We start from the raw sequence: 19608 nt of genomic DNA, 5'->3' as shown, positions 1-19608 counted from the left end.
CAAAGATTCAGCGAAGAAACACTTCATAGGAAATGAATACGGGTCATTTTTGACCCTTGTGTGTAAAATTGATGTAGACATACAAAAACTGTGTTTGTTAATAAAGTAAAAAAGAAAAAAATGAACAATAATTTTTGACAATCAAAAACAAGATATTTAAGGAATACCTGGAATAAATGAATGATAAAATACATTTCTTTCTGAAGGAGCGTGCTTTCGGCGGGAAAGTGACGTCGATGCATACCCTCGCGCCGCGCTGAAACGTGTGTCGCAGGCTATGACGCAAATCTTCGTTGACAGAAATGTTGAAATGTAATATTATACACATTTTTACAGCATTGGAAAACGCTAAGAATGTGTCATGTTTGTCCTCTTACAGATGTGAAAACAAAAAATATTTTTCCATTTTCATACATTTTTGAAAAAGCTCCAGGGCATAGCTGTCATTGAACACTGAAAATAAGTGAGATTTCCCGGAATCCATCCCCCACATAAGGGATTTGTTAGCTGATTGGCTGGTTCAGGTGTGTTTGATTAGGGTTGGAGCTAAACTCTGCTGGACACTGGCCCTCCAGGACCGGAGTTGTCCATCCCTGGTCTAAAGAGTCTATAACTAACGTTACACAATATAAAGAATGACCAATGGATATGTTTAAAGGGCTTTTTATGAACAAAGTAAACATTACTTACACATTTTCATTTGCTACACTGTGTTTTAGCTTAATGTTGGGGGTAGGAGTGAGAAAGAGACAGACAGACAGACATAAATGTGTGTAAGAGGCAGTTAAACAAATGGATAGAGACAGTAAAGACAACCTTGTCACCCTTCCTGGTGTGAAGCATGAGCCCTATTACATAATGTGGCTGATTTTGCATTTCTTAACACTTTCTGTGAGCGAGTGTAAACTAGGTGAACCGCTACTTTTTCCCTCTTGCTCCCGCCCGCCGCTGCAAATGTCTTCTTCTTTGATAGTAGCCTAAGCTACTGTCTGTATACTGCCACCTGCTTGCCTGGAGGTCTAGCAACCCAAGTGCAAGCCACTTCACAGACACAGAAAGTTGCGTGTTCTGAGGTAACACAGTCAGAGCGTAAAAATACGGGATATTTTACGGGAAAATACTAAAACGGGAAGACAGCGGGAAAAGAGCCAAATACGTGAGAAACCCGGAAAAACGGGAGGGTTGACAGCTATGCTCCAGGGAGCCACTAGGGGGGCGCTAAAGAGCAGCGGGTTGCCGACCTCCGATCCAGAGGAAGGACCAAACTAAAGGTAAATTGGCTAAATTGTCATGAAAACCCAATTACAACACCTAACGTTATGTTTAACAACTGAGAAAAATAAATGATGTTCTCATTGGAGAACTTAGTGAAATGCTGCCTGAAACTGTTCAAATGAACTAAGTAATTTTAGTCTGCTATTTACAATATGTTTTCAACATTAAAGCGGTTTTATATTATAGTCTCATTGACTGCTACTTGTTATCAACGTACATAACCATTGTATTATCGCGGTCTTGTGGTTCAATCTGGTGATGCTTCAATGAGTGAAAGCAGTAGATTCTGGCCAGCAGGGCGGCGCTCTGACACATCGACGGTTTAACCCTCTATGGTACGGTGTTGCCTCCAGGCAACATGGTCTATTTTAATTTGTTTTTATTAAATAAGGCACCAAATGATTGATCAAGCATATCTCAGGACAGAATAACTCAAATACTAATCAATAAAAGTGCAAAAAAGACCAAAACATGACCAACAGGGGGCCATTTTGTGTCCTGTTTCAGCACATGTCACATGACTCCATATTCTCCATTGAAAAGTGCTTTTTGCACTTTTTTGTAACCATTTAATCATCCACAAAAATATAAGTCACCTTCACTGGCAAGTAAAGAAGTATTTTTAAGAACTTTGCATTATATATCATCAAATGTTTTAGAGAAAATATCAAAAAACTGTATGTTGCCTCAAGGCAACATTGTACCATAATGGAATCACATATGGCCATACAGCCATAATAGGTTTGAATACAAATGTATCATATTTGTAAGGAAAAGAGTTAGAAATATCTAAATATGTTGGCATTTTCATATGATTTTGTAATGTACTTATAAGAATAGTGATTCACATACTCTATCTGCATATATCATGATCTGCACATTTTTATAGCACTTCAAAAAGGTATAAAACACAGGTAGAAAAGCCAGTTGATGAGGGTGGGATTAGGGGTCATACTGTGATGAGGAAGACAAAATCATAGTGACAGTCCTTCAGGGAGAGAGTGAGGGTGAGAGAGAAGATGGAGATGAAGATGGATAAGATAACTTGATATAATAACATAATAATATGATTGTTTAGTAATAAATGTGTTCCACTATGGTACAGTGTTGCCTGAGGGCAACAGCTGGATATAAAATGTTACTTTTTATTAAATATGAAACTTTTAATACATTAAAAAACTAGATAAATTAGTTAGTTAAAGAAATTGATGTTTTCAATAAATATATTTATTTTTTTGTACATGAAAATGGCAAGTTTAAATTTTTCCATTGTGGTACAATGTTGCCTCGAGGCAACAAACTTATAAAAATTAAAAAAATTAAAAAATTAAAAACGCTTTAACAATATCAATAAACATTTTTATACGCAGGAAAAACAATACAAATATTTTTTTTTCATTGATATCATATTGCATACCATAGAGGGTTAAAAGCATTTACTCGTGAATTCATCCAGACAACGAGCAAAACTAAAAGTAATATGGTTACTGAAAGAAAGAAAGAAAGAAAGAAAGAAAGAAAGAAAGAAAGAAAGAAAGAAAGAGCAATTTATTGATAATGACTAAAAACATATTGACACATTTTACTGTTTTGAATTTAAAAGTTTTAAAGGCAGGCAAAGTGTAGCCTACCCATGAAGCAGAAAAATAATTAAGTGTTTAGGCACAATTTAATTCCAATACACATTTCTTCCAATATTTTCAGGTTTTTTATTTTTATTTACTCTTAATTTAAAAGAATCGTGAAGCAGATCTGGGGAAGTCGGAATTATGGTTATGCGCATCTTATTTGCATATCTTTAGAAGTCAATATTTTGGTTGCAGGGTTAATACTATACATATAGCCTATATTTATATATATCAGATGTATTAATTTATACAAAAATAAGTTGAAAATGGAATTCATACGTATAATGACTTGGATACACCACTTTAAATTTGAGCATTTCATTTTTAAATTACATTTTTTTTTTTTAAGGGAGTATAAAGACAAACATATCAGGGTGATATTTTTGTCACATTTTGCCAGAACTCTATTATCTGCTTCGGTGACCTTGCAATTGTTGTAATGACCTTGGAAAGGTTGTGACTTTTAGAATCCTTCATAAAGGTCCGAAACTGAGAAGGATCTGGTGCACGTGAGGGTTTAATGCCCAAACGTTTCAGACAAACACCCACAAATGCATCTTCCATGTTAAAGGGCTTCAAGTCCTTGGAAGCCTCAACTATTTTTTCTGGCAGGTCGTTGGAGAAAACATATCCCATTCCCAGCAGGTACGTGGGGTAGTTCGGTTCGGGGTACAGCTCCTCTGACACGTACCATTTTGAGTTTTGGTTTCTGACGACAGGCCGGTTCCACATCACCATTCCAGTGATGTAGTTCTGTCTGGGTGTGTTGGGTGCCAATAGGAGGGTCATCAGGTTTTCCAGGTTTAAGAACATGTCAGAATCAACTTTCATACTGAAAGTCGCTTGAGGGCAACGAGTGGCCAGCCAGTCCATGATCACCATCGTCTTTATGGTCAGGTTGAAGTACGAGTCCACAAAGTTGCTCTGCAGTAAGTCTCTGTATTGTCGGCTCTCTTCCTCCAGCTGCTGTTGAACTTTTTCAGAGTCGGATCCTCCAGTCAAACCCACCAAGAACAGAGTAATCACTGCTTTTCCCTGGACTGTGCTCTCATTCCCCCACGTGCTCCGGATGGCGTTACGAGCTGCTAACTGATTGGGCGCCACAGGGACCATCAAGACCAGGAACGGACTCTGCTTACATTTATCAGGTTCATCCAGGATGAAATTATAGTTGCTTGGATGAGCTACATAGTGAAGAACTAATATGGGTTTTGTGCTAATGGATGCTGTGAGTTTTTTCAGTGCTCTAGGTGTTTGCATGATCTTCCAGACAAAATTTTTGTCAGACAAGCCTTCAGTATAGGACTGAGTATGATTTACAACATTAAACTTGGTGTGATGGTGCATAACTGGCTTGAGAGAGAAATAGACATAAGCAATGGTAGACAATGATAATGTCAATGTGAGCATCAGAGCGAATCTTGTTTTAATGTGACACATTAAAACATTATCCGGAGTCAAACCACATCTGAAGAAGGAGAAAGAGAAATGTTAAAAGATTAAGTCATCTCCCTTGAACTAGTCCTAATTATTTCTGAATATATAAATCTTTAATTTCCCATGCGTTTTCGCTAGTTGTATTCATTATTTCGCTCGTTGTAGGCCTAATCATCATTTGTCAAGTCACCTAGCTAAATAAACAAATGTACAAGTTATCTGTTTGTCTGGCAACATTTAAATATAAAGGTGAACATCTTGAGACTTTAAAACAAATGTAAGTTTAAGAGCCAGACACACACAGCCAGTGAGAATAACACCATCATTCTCATAAATATACCAAAGACCAAAACAAACCAATGACCATTATGTGTGCAGTTTTTGTGGGTATTTGACATTCAAATATGTTTATCTGATCCATCTTCTGATAAGGTGTACATTCATTGCCAAAAGTGACCGTGCTGGTTTTCCCTGTCTTTCACTAAAACTTCTTTCACAATGTGTGCCGAAATATTTAATTATAGTATTCTACAGAACAACATACATTTTCAAAACAAAGACATTTTTTTTTTTTTTATTTTGGGAATCATACACAGCAAAAACTGCAGTGTTAAATTAATTCTCCTGGGAGTATATGTGAGACCATACTACACCACACCAAATAAGAGTGTTAAATGAATTAGGGTTAGGGTTATTCTTGATGTCTGATAATTGATGTCTGTGTGTGCCTAAAATAACTTTTTTTTTTTTTTTTTTTTTTTTTAAATCAGAACAATTTATGATAAATCCTTCAGATTATATTGATAAAGCTGATCTTGTGCTGTAGGATCACAGTGCTGCTGTAATCAATTATGTCAATCTAACTCAGAGATTGGGCTTTAAATGAGTTCAGTGATTCAGATCAAATAATGATTATGTAAAAACATAACCAACACCTGATTATCTTTTCCATTTGTTTGTCTGGATGTTATTACTCAGTTAAAACCAAATTTTATTTTAAAAAGTCAAGGGTCAAGAGTCCAACTAAAGCAAACGCTGATCTCCATGATGGTAACTTAAAAATTGTGATTTTCTCCTTTGGTGATTCTGCTTGTTATCATCAGGTATCTTCAATAATGCTCAATCATCACTGTTAATCACTTAATTAACTCGTTAAATTTAACACCACTTCAGTGTTCATTTAACACTCTTATTTTAACACTTTAACACTCTTGAGTATGGTCTCACATGTACTCCCAGGAGAGTTAATTTAACACTGCAGTTTTTGCTGTATAGTTAATCTTTACAATATTTTAAGCACTTTGTCCAGTTGTTTCCACTGTTGTTATTGTTAACTATAATTGAAATTATTAAAATTCATTTTTGTGATTGTGATAAAATATAATATGGACATTTTAGTTGAAGTACTAAAATTACTACACCTAAAACTGAACTAAAACAATAATATATATACACACTATATATATATATATATATATATATATATATATATATATATATATATATATATATATATATATACACACACACAACTAAAAGCAGGGGTGAACATACCTTTTCCTTATGCTTCCAAATGCCATGACTGCGTTCTTGACTTTTTATATGTAAATGAACTACTCTAACATGAATCAATTATTTTGTTTGTCTTAACTGGGGGTGGAGCTGTGCATGAAAATGACTGCATTTGTGATGCAAAGCAATTGCACAGCCAGCTGAAACTCCTTCCAATACTATTATAAGAGGAACTTTCCACAAATTCATTGTTTTATGGAGAATATTTGCTGTTTGATTACTTATTACTTAACATAAAACTGCAAAATTACTAGGCTCATATAGAATTGTTCTCACATATTTGCCAGTTTCACAGTATATGATGGGGTTATTAAATTGAAACAGTATCAAATCATCACTAGAACCAGATATTCTGGTTGAAAAAACATTTGGCAGATCTTGAACTCTTGGGTTACTGTGATGACAAAATGAAAAACAAAAGAAAAATGCTGCTCTGCCACTTTTCTATGCCACTTTTCAACATGTCTCTCCCTCACAGAGGTGCACTTCTAATTAACATGCAAGAATGTATTTTCCTTGAGACACAGACGAGACCAAGACTTTGAGCAACAGCACTTCATTAATTCATCTAAATGATCCACATTTACTGCCTGAGAAATTTCATATTTAATTAATAAATATAATTCGAATTAAAGCTGAAAGCAGCGATGAAAGGGCCCTTGCACCCGGGCTCACCACCACCCGTGGATTAGGAAAACAGTGAACAGTGGGTGACATACAGGAGAATTATGGCAAAGTCATTTTGACGTGCCACACTTCCTGCTGCCAACAGGTGGCGCTTTGACTATTATTGAATATTGCCATGTAGATGTCTTTATGCCAGGACTATTATCAAACATGTGAAGTTTGGGGCAGATCAGACATTGTATGCCTGAGTTACAACAACTTCCTGAAGCAGTGTTTTGAAATCGGCCATCACTAAATAAGTCGTTATTCAGTTTTTTTTTTTGGCGCTCCAAAAATATTCTCGTCACTTTATAATATTAATATTGAACATGAACCGATTTAAATATGTTTTTAGTACCTTTTTGGATCTTGAGAGAGGAAATGTCATTGATGCCTATGCAGGCCTCACGGAGTCATCGGATTTCAACAAAAATATCTTCATTTGTGTTCCGAAGATGAACGGGGTCTTACGGGTGTGGAACAACATGAGGGTAAGTAATAAATGACAGAATTTTCATTTTTGGGTGAACTAACCCTTTAAGCGAGGTGAGAATTCAGTGTGTCTGGTGTCTATCGGATGTGCGCGTGCATGGTGTCTGTGACAGCAACCTATAAATACCTGCCATGTAAATCAAACAATAAAACACAGCTTTAACAAAGATTAATCTATATTAAATTTATACAGTGAACAGTGCCATTTTATATGTAAATATTACATTTCTATACATGAAAATTAATACTACAGTTAGACCTTATACTTTATTTGTAACTTTATGTTGTATTTATCTATGCTTGTACTTGGTGTACAGTATTTGTTCCTTGTATAGTATGTTCACTTGCCTTTAATAATGTATTAGTTAGGCTAGTAGTTTCTGCTGTGGTATTGGAGTAGTTGAAGTGGACTAAATAATAAATGGAAAGTTACCCCCCACCCCACAAATTTTTTTCATATGTCATACACACAATGCACATTAAAACTCAATTGAAATATCACAGACGAGTCAATGAAAACAGCAGCGTAGAAGTGCAACTCAGCAGGAAAACACTGAGAGTAGACTATGTCTATAAAGTGTCAGGAGAATTTCAATGAGGAATTTGAGGTGATTTCAGTTTGTATATAGGCATCAGTTTGTAGTGCGAGTCTTTAAAGCATTTTTTCTCCCTCTGTTGACTGAATACTGTGATTCTCTGATGAAGGATAATAGAAGATTCGCTCTGACAAAATGAACAAAGATAAATGCAATAATCATGTATGCAATAAATCAGACAGACACATTAGATAGTCTGAATCATGTATTCATTTTTTTTTTTTTTTTTTTTTGTATTTACAAATTTTACAGAGCCATTTCTTTAATTCAAAAACATTCTCTTGAACCAAACCTACTACATAAAGTGTACCCCAAACAGAGGAATAATTTAATATTTAATACTATATATATTTTATTTTGATATATGTCCTACCCTTTTAAAACAAAGGAACAGGATCATAAAATATCCTCATTTTTAAGGATGCATATCCATTGTGGTGTGCTGGTCCTATGTGTCAATGATTATCCAACATTAGTCTGTTCAGGATGCATTTCTGATTTTGTTGTGAGCAAATTCTTCAGCCCACTGCAGGATCTCTGTAACATCTGCATCTTTGGCTGGATTTCCCACACCTTTAGCAACCTCGTTTGAGCCATCTGCGTTTCCACCCAAGCGTGTGCAAACATGAAGAGCCCATTCGATCGCTGAACCACCAGTGGAGCCCTAAGAAGAGAGTACGAAAGCAATCTCAAACCTGTGTGATTACAGTGCACAGCATAAATTAGTACACCCCCTCTGAAACTTCTGAAAGTCAGCAATTACTCAAGTACTTTGAAGACATGTTAGGGTTCTTTAGAGATATAATGTTCCAGCAAGTCTGCCTAATCACTTACCAAAGAAGAATGTCAAAATTATTCAGGAAAATAAGATTTTCTTATCAAGGTGATTAAATGTTGTATAGCAAAAATGAGTACACCCTCCTAAAAGTTACAAATAATACAAAATAAAAATTTTCTGGTGTAAGTTTAAGGCAATGTTTGATCAACAGGTAAGTATGATGAACCAAAACATTTAAAGAGAAGTAATTTCTTAAAAATTAAGTGTTATATAGCCCACTGAATCATTCTCAGATGTAATGCTGACAACAATGGAAGCACATGGGAGAGAAATGTCAGGAGACTTATTTCCTCAAAAGAGGACAGTGGTACAAGAGGATGACCAAATCATTGTTTTAAGTGTGAAAATATAGCAAAAGTAACACAGAAATTCAAAAACAATGGACTTGTGACAAGGCCCTTGAAATAATCAGGCCTTCCTTTTAAGCTTTCATTTAGTGATGAGGGATTTTTTTGCTAGACAAAGAGCAGGAGAAATGCCAAGCGAGTGTCTCAGAGCCAGCAAAAGCTATGAAAAGAGTGACTGTTGATCTCACAGAGTAAGATGCAGCCTGCGGAAATGACATGCATGGTTATTGTTCTCACTGGAACTACCTACTGTAGCCAAAGCACAATAAAGTCAGTTAGCCATTTCCAAAGCCCATATTTACAAAATATAGATTCTGGGAATCAAAACTCTGGTCTCATGAGACCAAATCAATCATTTTGGATCTAACAGCATCCAAAATGTTATAGTGTTGCTAGAGGAGGAGTACAGTGAGAAGTGCCTGGTTCCCACAGTAAAGTTCAGTGGTAGTAAAGGTCTTATATACTGTAGGGATGTATGAGTACTGAAGGTGTAAGGGAGTTGTGAGTTAATGCTGTCATGAATTCCCACACCACTGTGTAATTTAATATACATGCTTGAAACAGAAGTTGTTACCCTTTCCTCATTCCTTGCATTGTTGGGCATTCTTTCAACATGACAATGAGGATATGCATTCTCCCAAGGTAAAAAACCTTCTGTGGACATGTACTGCACTCAGTCTTAACACTCTTGAGCACCTGTGGGGGATTCTGTAGAGACGAGTTGAGCAACACTCCCCATTAAAGATCAGGGCATTTAAAGAGCTCATCATCCAGGAGTTAAACAGGACAGATGTGACAAATTTGTCATGAACTTGTACACTCCGTGCCAAGAAGGGTTAGAGCAGTATATTACAAATTATGGAGGGCATACTAGGTGCTAGAATATTATACATTTGTTGAATTAAATCTAGGGTGTACTCATTTCTGCAATCCTTAATTTAAACAAAATTGGCTAATTCAATTATTTTAATGGAAATTAATGTAATATATTTCTCTGCTTTTATTATGTATATGTTTAATACATTTTAATTTTGCTATCTTTCCATGAATTGTATTAGTGATCATAAAGAAAATACATCTTTTATATTTGTTCAGAGAGGGTGTACTCATTTATGCTGTGCACTGTATATTATAGTTGTGTGATTTTGTGCGTGCTGTACCTTGGGTACTTGACAGGCAAAAATCAGCTTCCCTGATAGCTGCAGTTGAGAAAACAACATGACCAGGGAATCTGGAGTGCTCTTGCTCAGCTTGAGCACAGTCTTCATCAGCACCTAAACATGATCACATGTATACCAATTGTGTACATTTAATAAAAATATAATCATCAAAGATCATCACAAAACATACTAATTACCGACATCGAGTCCGTCTGGATCAAGTCCACCAGCACAGTTTTATTGGAGTGTTTGTTCAGCAGCTCTTTGGCTTTCAAGTTAGCCTGAAGCAGAAGAAACAATAAGCCATAACAGATAACATATCAACAAATGCCTCAGAGAGCAGATGTGACATACATTACTACCCAGTGAACTAAGACAACTTATAGACATGTCTACCTCATTGATCTCCAATTTTCTGATGGCGGTGTTGCTACTCTTCTGCATCGCTTTCAGGCGAGTCTGCAACCCTCTTCTGTGCCACTGTGGTATAGGGGTGTTATCAACCACCTAAAACACATCACACATGATATAGACAAGTGAAATTCATACATCATGAACTGACTTGCCAATGACGTTTTGAAGAGCTACATACATTCATAAGGAGGCCAATCTCTTTGGAGAGCCTCTGAGCTGCTGGAATAGATGGGACGCTTGGAACTCCTACCCGTACTGCCAAAGACTCCAACTCCTCCTCCATGGCTTGGCCCGCCTCACGAGCCTGGGTCACAGGAACAGTTAGCATTACAGAAACTGGACTGCTACCCAATGGTAGATTTCGATTTTCAAACCTTTTTGGCTTCATCTCCAGTAACAGCAATGATACGGCTAATGCCTTTCACCATCTGTCGCTCAGACACAATGACGAAGTCTCCAATTGCTCCCGTCCTTAATAAATGCCTGAAAAAAGCAACAACATACTGATCAGCTTGGCTTAGAGGTGGGTGATATGCCAAAATATCATATATGACAATTTTTTCAGATTTTATCATGATTCTTTTTTTTTATGTCGGCATTTAAGACTATTTTGCAAGTTACTTGGCAATACTGTCAAACTAATTTCCATATTAAAACATATAACCCTACAAGGTAAGAAAACATGAAAAAATAAGGTATACTACGAAAAGAATAAGGTATATTAGGCTGCTGTCACTTTAAGACCTAATGCACAGATACAATTTACTGATCTAAATGCGATTTCTTTCCCAGCTGTTTACATTCACTTAACACATAACTGATTGTGTTTATGTGGACCTTGTGTGTTTTTGGCAGCATAATAAGACACAAAAGTGACCGGCTGCATTCCTTTTCGTCAAAGACCGGCAAAGTGACATGAGAATAATCACAATAGAGTTGATTATCAAAAATCTGCAACTGCAACTAATAGAATGTGCAGTGTAGCAAGATATGCAAGATCTCTCTCTACTGGCAGATCGTGAAGACATTTTAATCATTCACGATCTAATACTGTCTTATCGCACACCCCTACCATGGCTGCATCTTGGAAAATGGTCAGATGTATAATTAGTGGTTCGCCCAAAGCAAAGATAACCAACCCAGCTCCTGGAGGGCTATCCTGCAGAGTTTAGCACCAACCCTAAGCAAACACATCTGTACTAGCCAATTAAGGTGTTCAAGAATATTTGAAAATTACATGCAGATGCAAAACTGGAATTGAAATCTGCAGGAAGTAGCAGTCCTCCAGGAGCAGGGTTGGCAACCTCTGGTCCAAAGAGTTCCAGCAGTTTCAGAAGAACCTTACGTGCCACAGCAAAGCTCCACTGAAGATTGCCCGCCGGTGTTTGAGGTAAGCAGATCCGAAATAGGTACAGCCACAGATACCACTCGCACTGGATCTGGATACACCTGAAACAAACAACATGGTCAACACCTTACATATACCCGTTTCCACCAACAAGGTGTGTTCTGGCCACGTTACCCCCAAAGAATTGGAAGTTCTAGGGTGCAAAGTCAGTCATTTCAACCTACATCTGGGTTGTACAATCCTGCTCCTTGAAGGCCACTCTGCTGCGGTGTTTATCTCCAATTCTACTTGAACACACCTGAACCAGGTAATCAAGATCTTCAGGATCACTAGGAGTTTCACGTCGACTGTTTTAACAATGTCTTTAGTACCTTTCTGGACCTTGAAAGTGTCCGTTAAATTGGATGTCTATGAACGTGTCATATACATCTCGGATTTCATTAAAAAAATCGTAATTTGTGTTCTGAAGATGAACGAAGGTCTTACGGGTGTAGAACGACATGAGAGTGAGTAATTGACCCTTCGCCGTGAGATTGATTGACAAGCGATCTAACCAATCAGAATGCCGATTCCGCCATTTTGTCCGACAAAGCAGCCAGTAGTTAGAAGATAATCTCGGTGGAGTTAAACTTGAAAAATTGAAAAAGTTTTTTATTGTTTGAATTTCTTTAATAACTAAACAGTTTGAAAGCTTGGACTTTGTTTAATATCATGAGTAACCTGCTCTGTCTTGTCTATTGACGTGTTCTCAGTGTCCTCTTTGCTCCACGATGTATTTTTCACTGCGTGTGGCATGACAGCGCCACGGCTTGTCGGACAAAGCAACAGTAACTAAAGGGGGCGGGTCTTTGCAAAGGGTCAATTAATGACAGAATTTTCATTTTTGGGTGAACTAACACTTTTACTCAAGGTTCTGGTTCAGAAATAAAAAAGTGGTATCAAGTCATCCTCATTTACCTCATCTACAGTTCTCAGACCTGGAATCTGTTTAGCTCTGGACAGAGGGACCTCCTCTATGTGCACCTCTGCATTTTGACGGATGATGTTCTGGACCAACCCCTCAACTTGCTGTAGCTCAGATACACTCAGGGAGCCCTTTACACAAGCACATACACATATTAGCCATTTTGGAAATGATTAAATCACTGAGGCAGCCACACAGTCATCGTACCTTCACACTGAAGTCAAAGCGGAGGCGACTGGCAGTGCAGTGAGACCCTCGCTGGCTAACAGAGGGTCCTAGCAGCTCTCGCAGGGCGAAGTTTAGGACATGTGTGGCAGTGTGCTTAACCATGCAGCCCAGACGCTGAGCCTACATTTGGAAAAGCAACACTTACCAAAAGGTATCTGCATGATGTGTTACTATGCTACTTTTACTCCTACTACACCCACCTCATCCACATGAAGATGCACTTGGTCTCCAGTTCTCAAAGTCTCTGCTGCCGTGACTTGATGTACCACGTAACCCCCAGCCAGACGGACACAATTCACAGGGAACAGCACATCCTGAAAAGCATAACCACAAATGGTGACTTACTCTTTTATGCTTATCAAATACATAAAAATAAGATGAGATGGGACATGATCAATAACCTGTAATCCATCCTTGGTGAAGTAACCCTGGTCGTGCGCCTGTCCGCCCTGCTCTGCATAAAAGCAGGTCCGGTCCAGAATCACACCACAGCGCTGACCTTCACGCACCTCTGAAACCAAAGACCCCTCATGGTAGAGTGCCAGGACTGATGCTCTGCAAGGCTCAAAATCTGAGAGAGGAAAAGAGTCAGTATCCTTGTTCAGTCTTGTACCGTGTCCCAACCTGGCATGATGCAATAAAGCGACAAGCAATAAATCCTATTACTTCCATATTAACTAGAGTTTTTGTCCAAATCAACTGAAATGAGATGTCGTGAGTGTTCAGAGTGGTATTTGGTGTTTTCAGTGTTCTTTAGAATGTGGGTTTTTTTAGTGTGTTGCTGTGCGGTTACGAAGGTGTTCTGAGTGTTGTTTAACATGTTGCGATGCAGTTACTGAGGTGTTCTGAGTATTTTTAGCTTGTTACTATGTGTTTACTAAGGTCTTTTAACTTGTTTTACTAAGATCTTTTAACTTGTGTATTGCTGTCTGGTTATTGAGGTGTTCTGAGTGTTGTTTAACATGTTTCTATGCAGTTGCTAAGGTGTTTTGGTGTTCTTTAGAATGTTACTATGTGGTTACTCAGGTGTTCTGAGTGTTTTTAGAATGCTGATATTGGTTGCTAAAGTGTTCAGAGTGTTTCTGAGTGTTCTTTAGAATGTTGTTTTTTTTTTTAGTGTGTTGCTATGCGGTTACTAAAGTGTTGTTTTTCATGTTACTATCATAGACTGTAAAAAACTATGGACGTAGTGTCCGTGACGTCACCCATAGAGTTCTGAACAGCAGTTTTGACGCGAAAATGAGGCCGCTGCCATCTTAGCAGCACGTGAGCGCACGTCACTCCCGGATAAGTGAAAATGGGCAAAGAGGCGGGACGAAGTTGGAGCCCATGCGACTTGTTGCTGAAACCACGCCCGCCCTAGCTATCCATCTTAGCAGAGCCGAAATGTTATGGTGTTGCTAGAGGAGGAGTACAGTGAGAAGTGCCTGGTTCCCACAGTAAAGTTCAGTGATAGTAAAGCTCTTATATAGGTATGTATGAGTGCTGAAAGTGTGAGGGAGTTGTGCTTTATCAATGCTGTCATGAATTCCCACACCACTGTGTAATTTAATACACAAACTTGAAACAGAAGTTGTTACCCTTTCCTCAATCCCTGCATTGTTGGGCATTTTTTCAATATGACAATGAGGACATGCATTCTCCCAAGGTGAAAAACCTTCTGTGGACACGTACTGCACTCAATCTTAACACTCTTGAGCACCTGTGGGGGATTCTGTAGAGACAACTCTTTAATGGGCAACACTCCCCATTAAAGATCAAGGCATTTAAGGAGCTCATCATCCAGGAGTTAAACAGGACAGATGTGACAATTTGTCATGAACTTGTAAACTCTGTGCCAAGAAGGGTTAGAGCAGTATATTAAAAATTATGGAGGGCATAATATTATTAGAATATTATACATTTGTTGAATTAAATCTAGGGTGTACTCATTTCAAGTTAAACAACATTGGCTAATTTACTTATTTTATGGCTATTAATGACATTTCTCAGTTTTTATTATGTATATGTTTAATACATTTTAATTTTGCCATCTTTCCATGAATTGTATTAATGTTCATAAAGAAAATACATCTTTTGTATTTGTTAAGAGGGGATGTACTCATTTATGCTGTCCACTGTAATAGTTGCGTTGGATCTCTATGGAAGGACAGTAATCTCTCAGACTTCATCAAAAAAATCTTAATTTATGTTCTGAAGATGAACGAAGGTCTTACGGATGTGGAATGACACAAGAGTGAGTAATAAATGACAGAATTGTCATTTATTGGTTACCAAGGTATTCTGAGTTCATTTTTAGCATGTTGCTATGTAGTTGCTGAGATGTTCTGAGTGTTTTTAGAATGTTAATATTCAGTTGCCAAAGTCATCAGAGTGTTTTTTTAGTATTCCGAGTGTTCTTTAGAATGTGAGGTACTTTATTTTTAGTGTGTTGCTGTGCAGTTACTAAGGTGTTCTGAGAGTTACTCATGTTGCTATGCAGTTACTGAGGTGTTCTGAGTGTTTTTAGAATGTTACTATGTGGTTACTAAGGGCTTTTAACTTTTGTTTTAGTGTGTTGTTATTGAGATGTTCTTGGTGTTCTTTAGAATGTTGCTATGTGGTTAAAGTGTTCTGAGTATTTATTAGTTGCTATGAGGTAGCTAAGGTATTCTGGGTAATTTTGGTGTTCCGAGTGTTCTTTAGTGTGTTGCTTACTTCATGATATAAACTTTTAGTGTCACGTCTGGTCAGGACAGATTTAACAATTAAACTGCTTCACAAACTCATGCACAAATGATCTTTTCACTCTACTGTACCATACTGTCCATCAGACCCCAGACTGTAACAGTATTTCAGCGAGTCATCAGTGTGAGGAACTCCTCGGCTTTGTAGCTCCGCCAGACTATGAAGATCCAGCTGGTCCACCCTATCTCCATCATCCTCCTCTGACTGAAACCTCAACTGAGAAAAGAAAAAAAAACAAGTTAGTCCATATACCCACAATAACAGAGATCTTATTAATAATGAGCAAATCAGATGCTGGATTAAGAAAAATCACATGCTAATACCAGTACCTTCTCATATTCATCTTCAAGCACCTCTATTTCTTTTTTATCAACCATCTTGCCCCTCTCCTCCAGCATCAGGTCAATGAGATCGAGAGGGAAGCCTAGGTTACGATGTAGCGACCAGGCAACCGAGGCTGATTAATAGATACAACACAATGGACACAAGACGGTAGAACAAATCAAACACACAAAAAGAAATATTCATGCAGGTGCGATTCACTGAACTGGGGTAGTGTAGTGTGGTGTGGTAGTTAAAGATCAGGGCTAGTCAATGAAAGGTTGCTGGTTTGAATCCTACAGGAGACATTCCAATTATCATTATGCCCCAAACAAGTTTCTTGGGATAAAAATGTCAATGAAATGCACTTAACATATAGAATAAAGAAAAGTGAACTGCACCGCTTGTTGGGTTTTACCTGGAAAAACAGCTGAGTCTTCATCCATATTGCTGAGAGTCCTGTCAATCACCCTCCTGCCCTGCTTCAGCGAGGACAGAAACTGGGCTTCATTTTGATTAATGAGATCCATGATCTACAGAAGAAGAACGCAAATGTTTCACAAAATTAATAATTGAGTTCCTGGACTTTGTTCATGGCAGGTTTTGAAAAAAAAATTCACGGTACACTGATATATACCATAATCCCCAGTTTTCAATATTCAATTTTAAAATTTAAGCTAATGCAGAAAAACCATGAACTATTTTTTATATTAAGGCCGATAACTGATGTTAAAATTCCAATATTAAAATGATGAAAATAAAACATTAAATATACTGTCTGAAATGCATGTAATTTTAAGCTTAATTTTGAGATTTGCTAAATATTACATTTAACAGTGTTATTAAATTATTAGTATTTTTAAAGATTCACTTTAATTGCTTTTTTTTTTTTTGAAAATGGTAGTACACTACTACCGTTCAAAAGTTTAGGGTTGGTACATTTTTTATGATTTCAAAGAGGCTGCAAGACTGCATTTATTTGATCAAAAAAAAAAACAGCAAAAACAGTAATACTGTGAAATATTATTACTATTCAAAAACTTTTCTATTTTAATGTATTTTAAAATGTAAATAATTCCTGTGATGTTAAAGCTGGATTTTCAGCATCATTACTCCAGTCTTCATTGTCACATGATCCTTCAGAAATCATTCTAATGTGCTGATTTGGAAACATTTCTTATTTATATTAATGTTGAAATCAGTTTTGTGCTGCTTAATAGTTTTTGTGGAAACTGTGATACATTTTTCTGGATTTTTGATGGATAGAAAGTTAAAAAGAACAGCTTTTATTAAAACAAAAATAATTCGCAACAAAGTAAAAAGTCTTTACTGTCACTTTTGAACAATTTAATTCATCCTTGCTAAATAATAATAAAAAGTATCAAAGTAGTGTATCTTTTTGTAATAAATGTAATACTAAGGTGTTTTGTAACATGCTTACCCTCTGAGACTCTGTTTTCAGCTCAGGATAGGCATCACCCTGAGAAAAGGGAAAAGTATTTATATCATTTATATCATTATCAGTATTTATATCATTTTTTACCTCTAATACACCACTATGTCCAACAGCCTTGAGCATCCGGTGTGTGAGGTCTGAAAATGTGCTCTGATGTCAGAAGTGATCTCTCATGCTTATACTTCAATGAGTGCAAGACATCACTTCTGGCGTCAGAGTGCATTTAGACCTCAAACACCAGATGCTCAAGGCAGTTGGACATAGTGGTGTATTAGAGGTAAAAAATGATATAAATACTGTTCGGTTTCTCGCACAAACTGATTGTTTTGTGTCTTAGGACATCAATGTGTCGTCATGAGCCGCAGGGTTTAATTTGGATTTGTCTGTGCATGTTTTTTTTAACTCTTATAGATTGTGTTGCCATTGACACGCATTATACGACTGACAGACCGCAACGGTTGGAGTTAAAAATCATCATTTGTTCTACTGAAGAAACAAAGTCAACTTCAAATTTTCATTTTTGGGTGAACTATCCCTTTAAGACACAATGCAGTGATTACAGTAATAAACTGATGGACATCTCACCAGTATATGAGCGACAGTAGGCACCAGGCTTGCCAGCGCACCCTCAGGGGCTTGCAGCACTTCTGTAGAAAACCTTACGGCACGTCTCAAGATACGTCTTAACACCAGTCTATCAGAAAGAGGCCATATTTCAGGAATTTTATGTTTTAAATTACTCTGCATACTTTGATAAAGTCAAACTCACTCAGCGCCTGTCATGCCTGGATAAACGCCATCAGCGATACACACGCAGATTGTGCGAATATGGTCCGCCACGACCCGATAGGCCATGTCTACCTGACCCGCATCGGCCTCTCCAGCCTTGCCCTGATATGCAGGAGCCTTAGAGCACTGCAGAACAAACAATAGAGAAAATGGGGCTTAATTTGTATTGAACCTGGAATATTATTCTTTTAAAAGGTTGAATGAAGGTTAGAGACCTGGTGGATGGCGGACAACAGAGGTGTGAAAAGATCTGTGTCATAGTTGGAGCGCTTTCCCTGCAGTACGGTCACCAGTCGCTCTAAACCCATCCCAGTGTCCACGCTGCACTGGGGCAGAGCTCGCAGGCTACCACTGCCCTCCCTGTAACACAAAGAGAGTCCATGGACATATTCAAATCCTCATAGTGTGTGTTAGTGTATTATTCCACAAACACATGCAGGCACCAGGAAGGTTATTACGGTTAACTAAAACTATTTAAAACATTTTTGTTAACTGAAATAGAGCTGAAATAAATTCCATTTGGAAATATTGCCTTGTTAAAGGTGCAATATGTAAGAATTTTGCAGTAAAATATCCAAAAACCACTAGGCCAGTGTTATATATTTTGTTCACTTGAGTACTTACAACATCCCAAATGTTTGGGACTATTTACAACTATTTGTAAATCGTGAGAAAATTGCAATTTTAACCAAAGCTCTGGGACGTGTGAGGAGTCGCCTGTCAAATACCCGCATTTTCTCCATCATACAATATGTTTTAAAATTAATTGCATGCCATTTATCAACACAAGAAATCCAATATTTCATATGATATTCTTAAAATCGATCTAGCTTACTGCAGTGAGCAACAGTGCAGCCACCAAACGAACACACAGAGTAATGTTATCACACAATTTTTAACACATTCAAATGTATCTAATATGATAAACAGAGCTGTGTTACCTCATACTCATGACCGGAAAAGCAGAAGCGGCGCCTGCTCGTGAGGCGTGTGTTGTGCAATCGCTCCGGCAGCCTGGTTCAGCTCCCACAACACTCGCCCTGCTCTGCTTCATACTACAGTAACGTTAATAATCGCATCCATGAACATGATTTGTTCCCGAGTCCTATCCCTATTCTTTTGCACTGACCGTTGAGATGAAGACCACATGTCCCAAGATTCCGTGCTTAAACTTGGCGTCATCAAGCTATGCCTTTGTTTTGAATAGGCCTCTAGTGACCTCTGGCAGCAGAGAATATTACATAGTGCACCTTTAACTAACTGAAATAAGTTTAAGCTGAAGCACTAAAATTACTAACAGGAAATAAATAAAAACTAAAACTTGAATTAAAATAAAATAAAATAAATGTA

At 37.5% G+C, this 19608-nt stretch overlaps 2 protein-coding genes across 2 annotated transcripts in view; both read right to left on the bottom strand.

Moving 5' to 3' along the window:
• Nucleotides 1-3272: 3272 nt before the first annotated feature.
• On the bottom strand, nucleotides 3273-4343 carry LOC137028145 (beta-1,3-galactosyltransferase 2). Its single transcript, XM_067396906.1, has one exon. The coding sequence runs from the start codon at nucleotides 4341-4343 to the stop codon at nucleotides 3273-3275; it is 1071 nt and encodes a 356-aa protein (XP_067253007.1).
• Nucleotides 4344-7924: 3581 nt separating this feature from the next.
• rrbp1b (ribosome binding protein 1b) overlaps nucleotides 7925-19608 on the bottom strand; it is a 33807-nt gene continuing 22123 nt past the window's right edge. The window contains exons 32-49 of the mRNA XM_067396905.1: nucleotides 18474-18618; nucleotides 18239-18384; nucleotides 18055-18163; nucleotides 17455-17493; nucleotides 16432-16546; nucleotides 16022-16149; nucleotides 15764-15908; nucleotides 13367-13536; nucleotides 13166-13279; nucleotides 12945-13085; nucleotides 12731-12868; nucleotides 11771-11874; nucleotides 10800-10908; nucleotides 10604-10729; nucleotides 10408-10518; nucleotides 10209-10292; nucleotides 10012-10125; nucleotides 7925-8330 (exon numbers count right to left, since the gene is read on the bottom strand). Coding sequence (XP_067253006.1) covers nucleotides 8148-8330; nucleotides 10012-10125; nucleotides 10209-10292; nucleotides 10408-10518; nucleotides 10604-10729; nucleotides 10800-10908; nucleotides 11771-11874; nucleotides 12731-12868; nucleotides 12945-13085; nucleotides 13166-13279; nucleotides 13367-13536; nucleotides 15764-15908; nucleotides 16022-16149; nucleotides 16432-16546; nucleotides 17455-17493; nucleotides 18055-18163; nucleotides 18239-18384; nucleotides 18474-18618 — 2221 coding nt within the window. The 3' untranslated portion in view covers nucleotides 7925-8147. The remainder of the gene's footprint in view (nucleotides 8331-10011; nucleotides 10126-10208; nucleotides 10293-10407; nucleotides 10519-10603; nucleotides 10730-10799; nucleotides 10909-11770; nucleotides 11875-12730; nucleotides 12869-12944; nucleotides 13086-13165; nucleotides 13280-13366; nucleotides 13537-15763; nucleotides 15909-16021; nucleotides 16150-16431; nucleotides 16547-17454; nucleotides 17494-18054; nucleotides 18164-18238; nucleotides 18385-18473; nucleotides 18619-19608) is intronic.

The sequence above is a fragment of the Chanodichthys erythropterus genome, chromosome 10 (assembly GCF_024489055.1).
Source record: "Chanodichthys erythropterus isolate Z2021 chromosome 10, ASM2448905v1, whole genome shotgun sequence".
Classification (NCBI taxonomy): domain Eukaryota; kingdom Metazoa; phylum Chordata; class Actinopteri; order Cypriniformes; family Xenocyprididae; genus Chanodichthys; species Chanodichthys erythropterus.
This window is presented reverse-complemented; position numbering and strand designations above follow the sequence as displayed.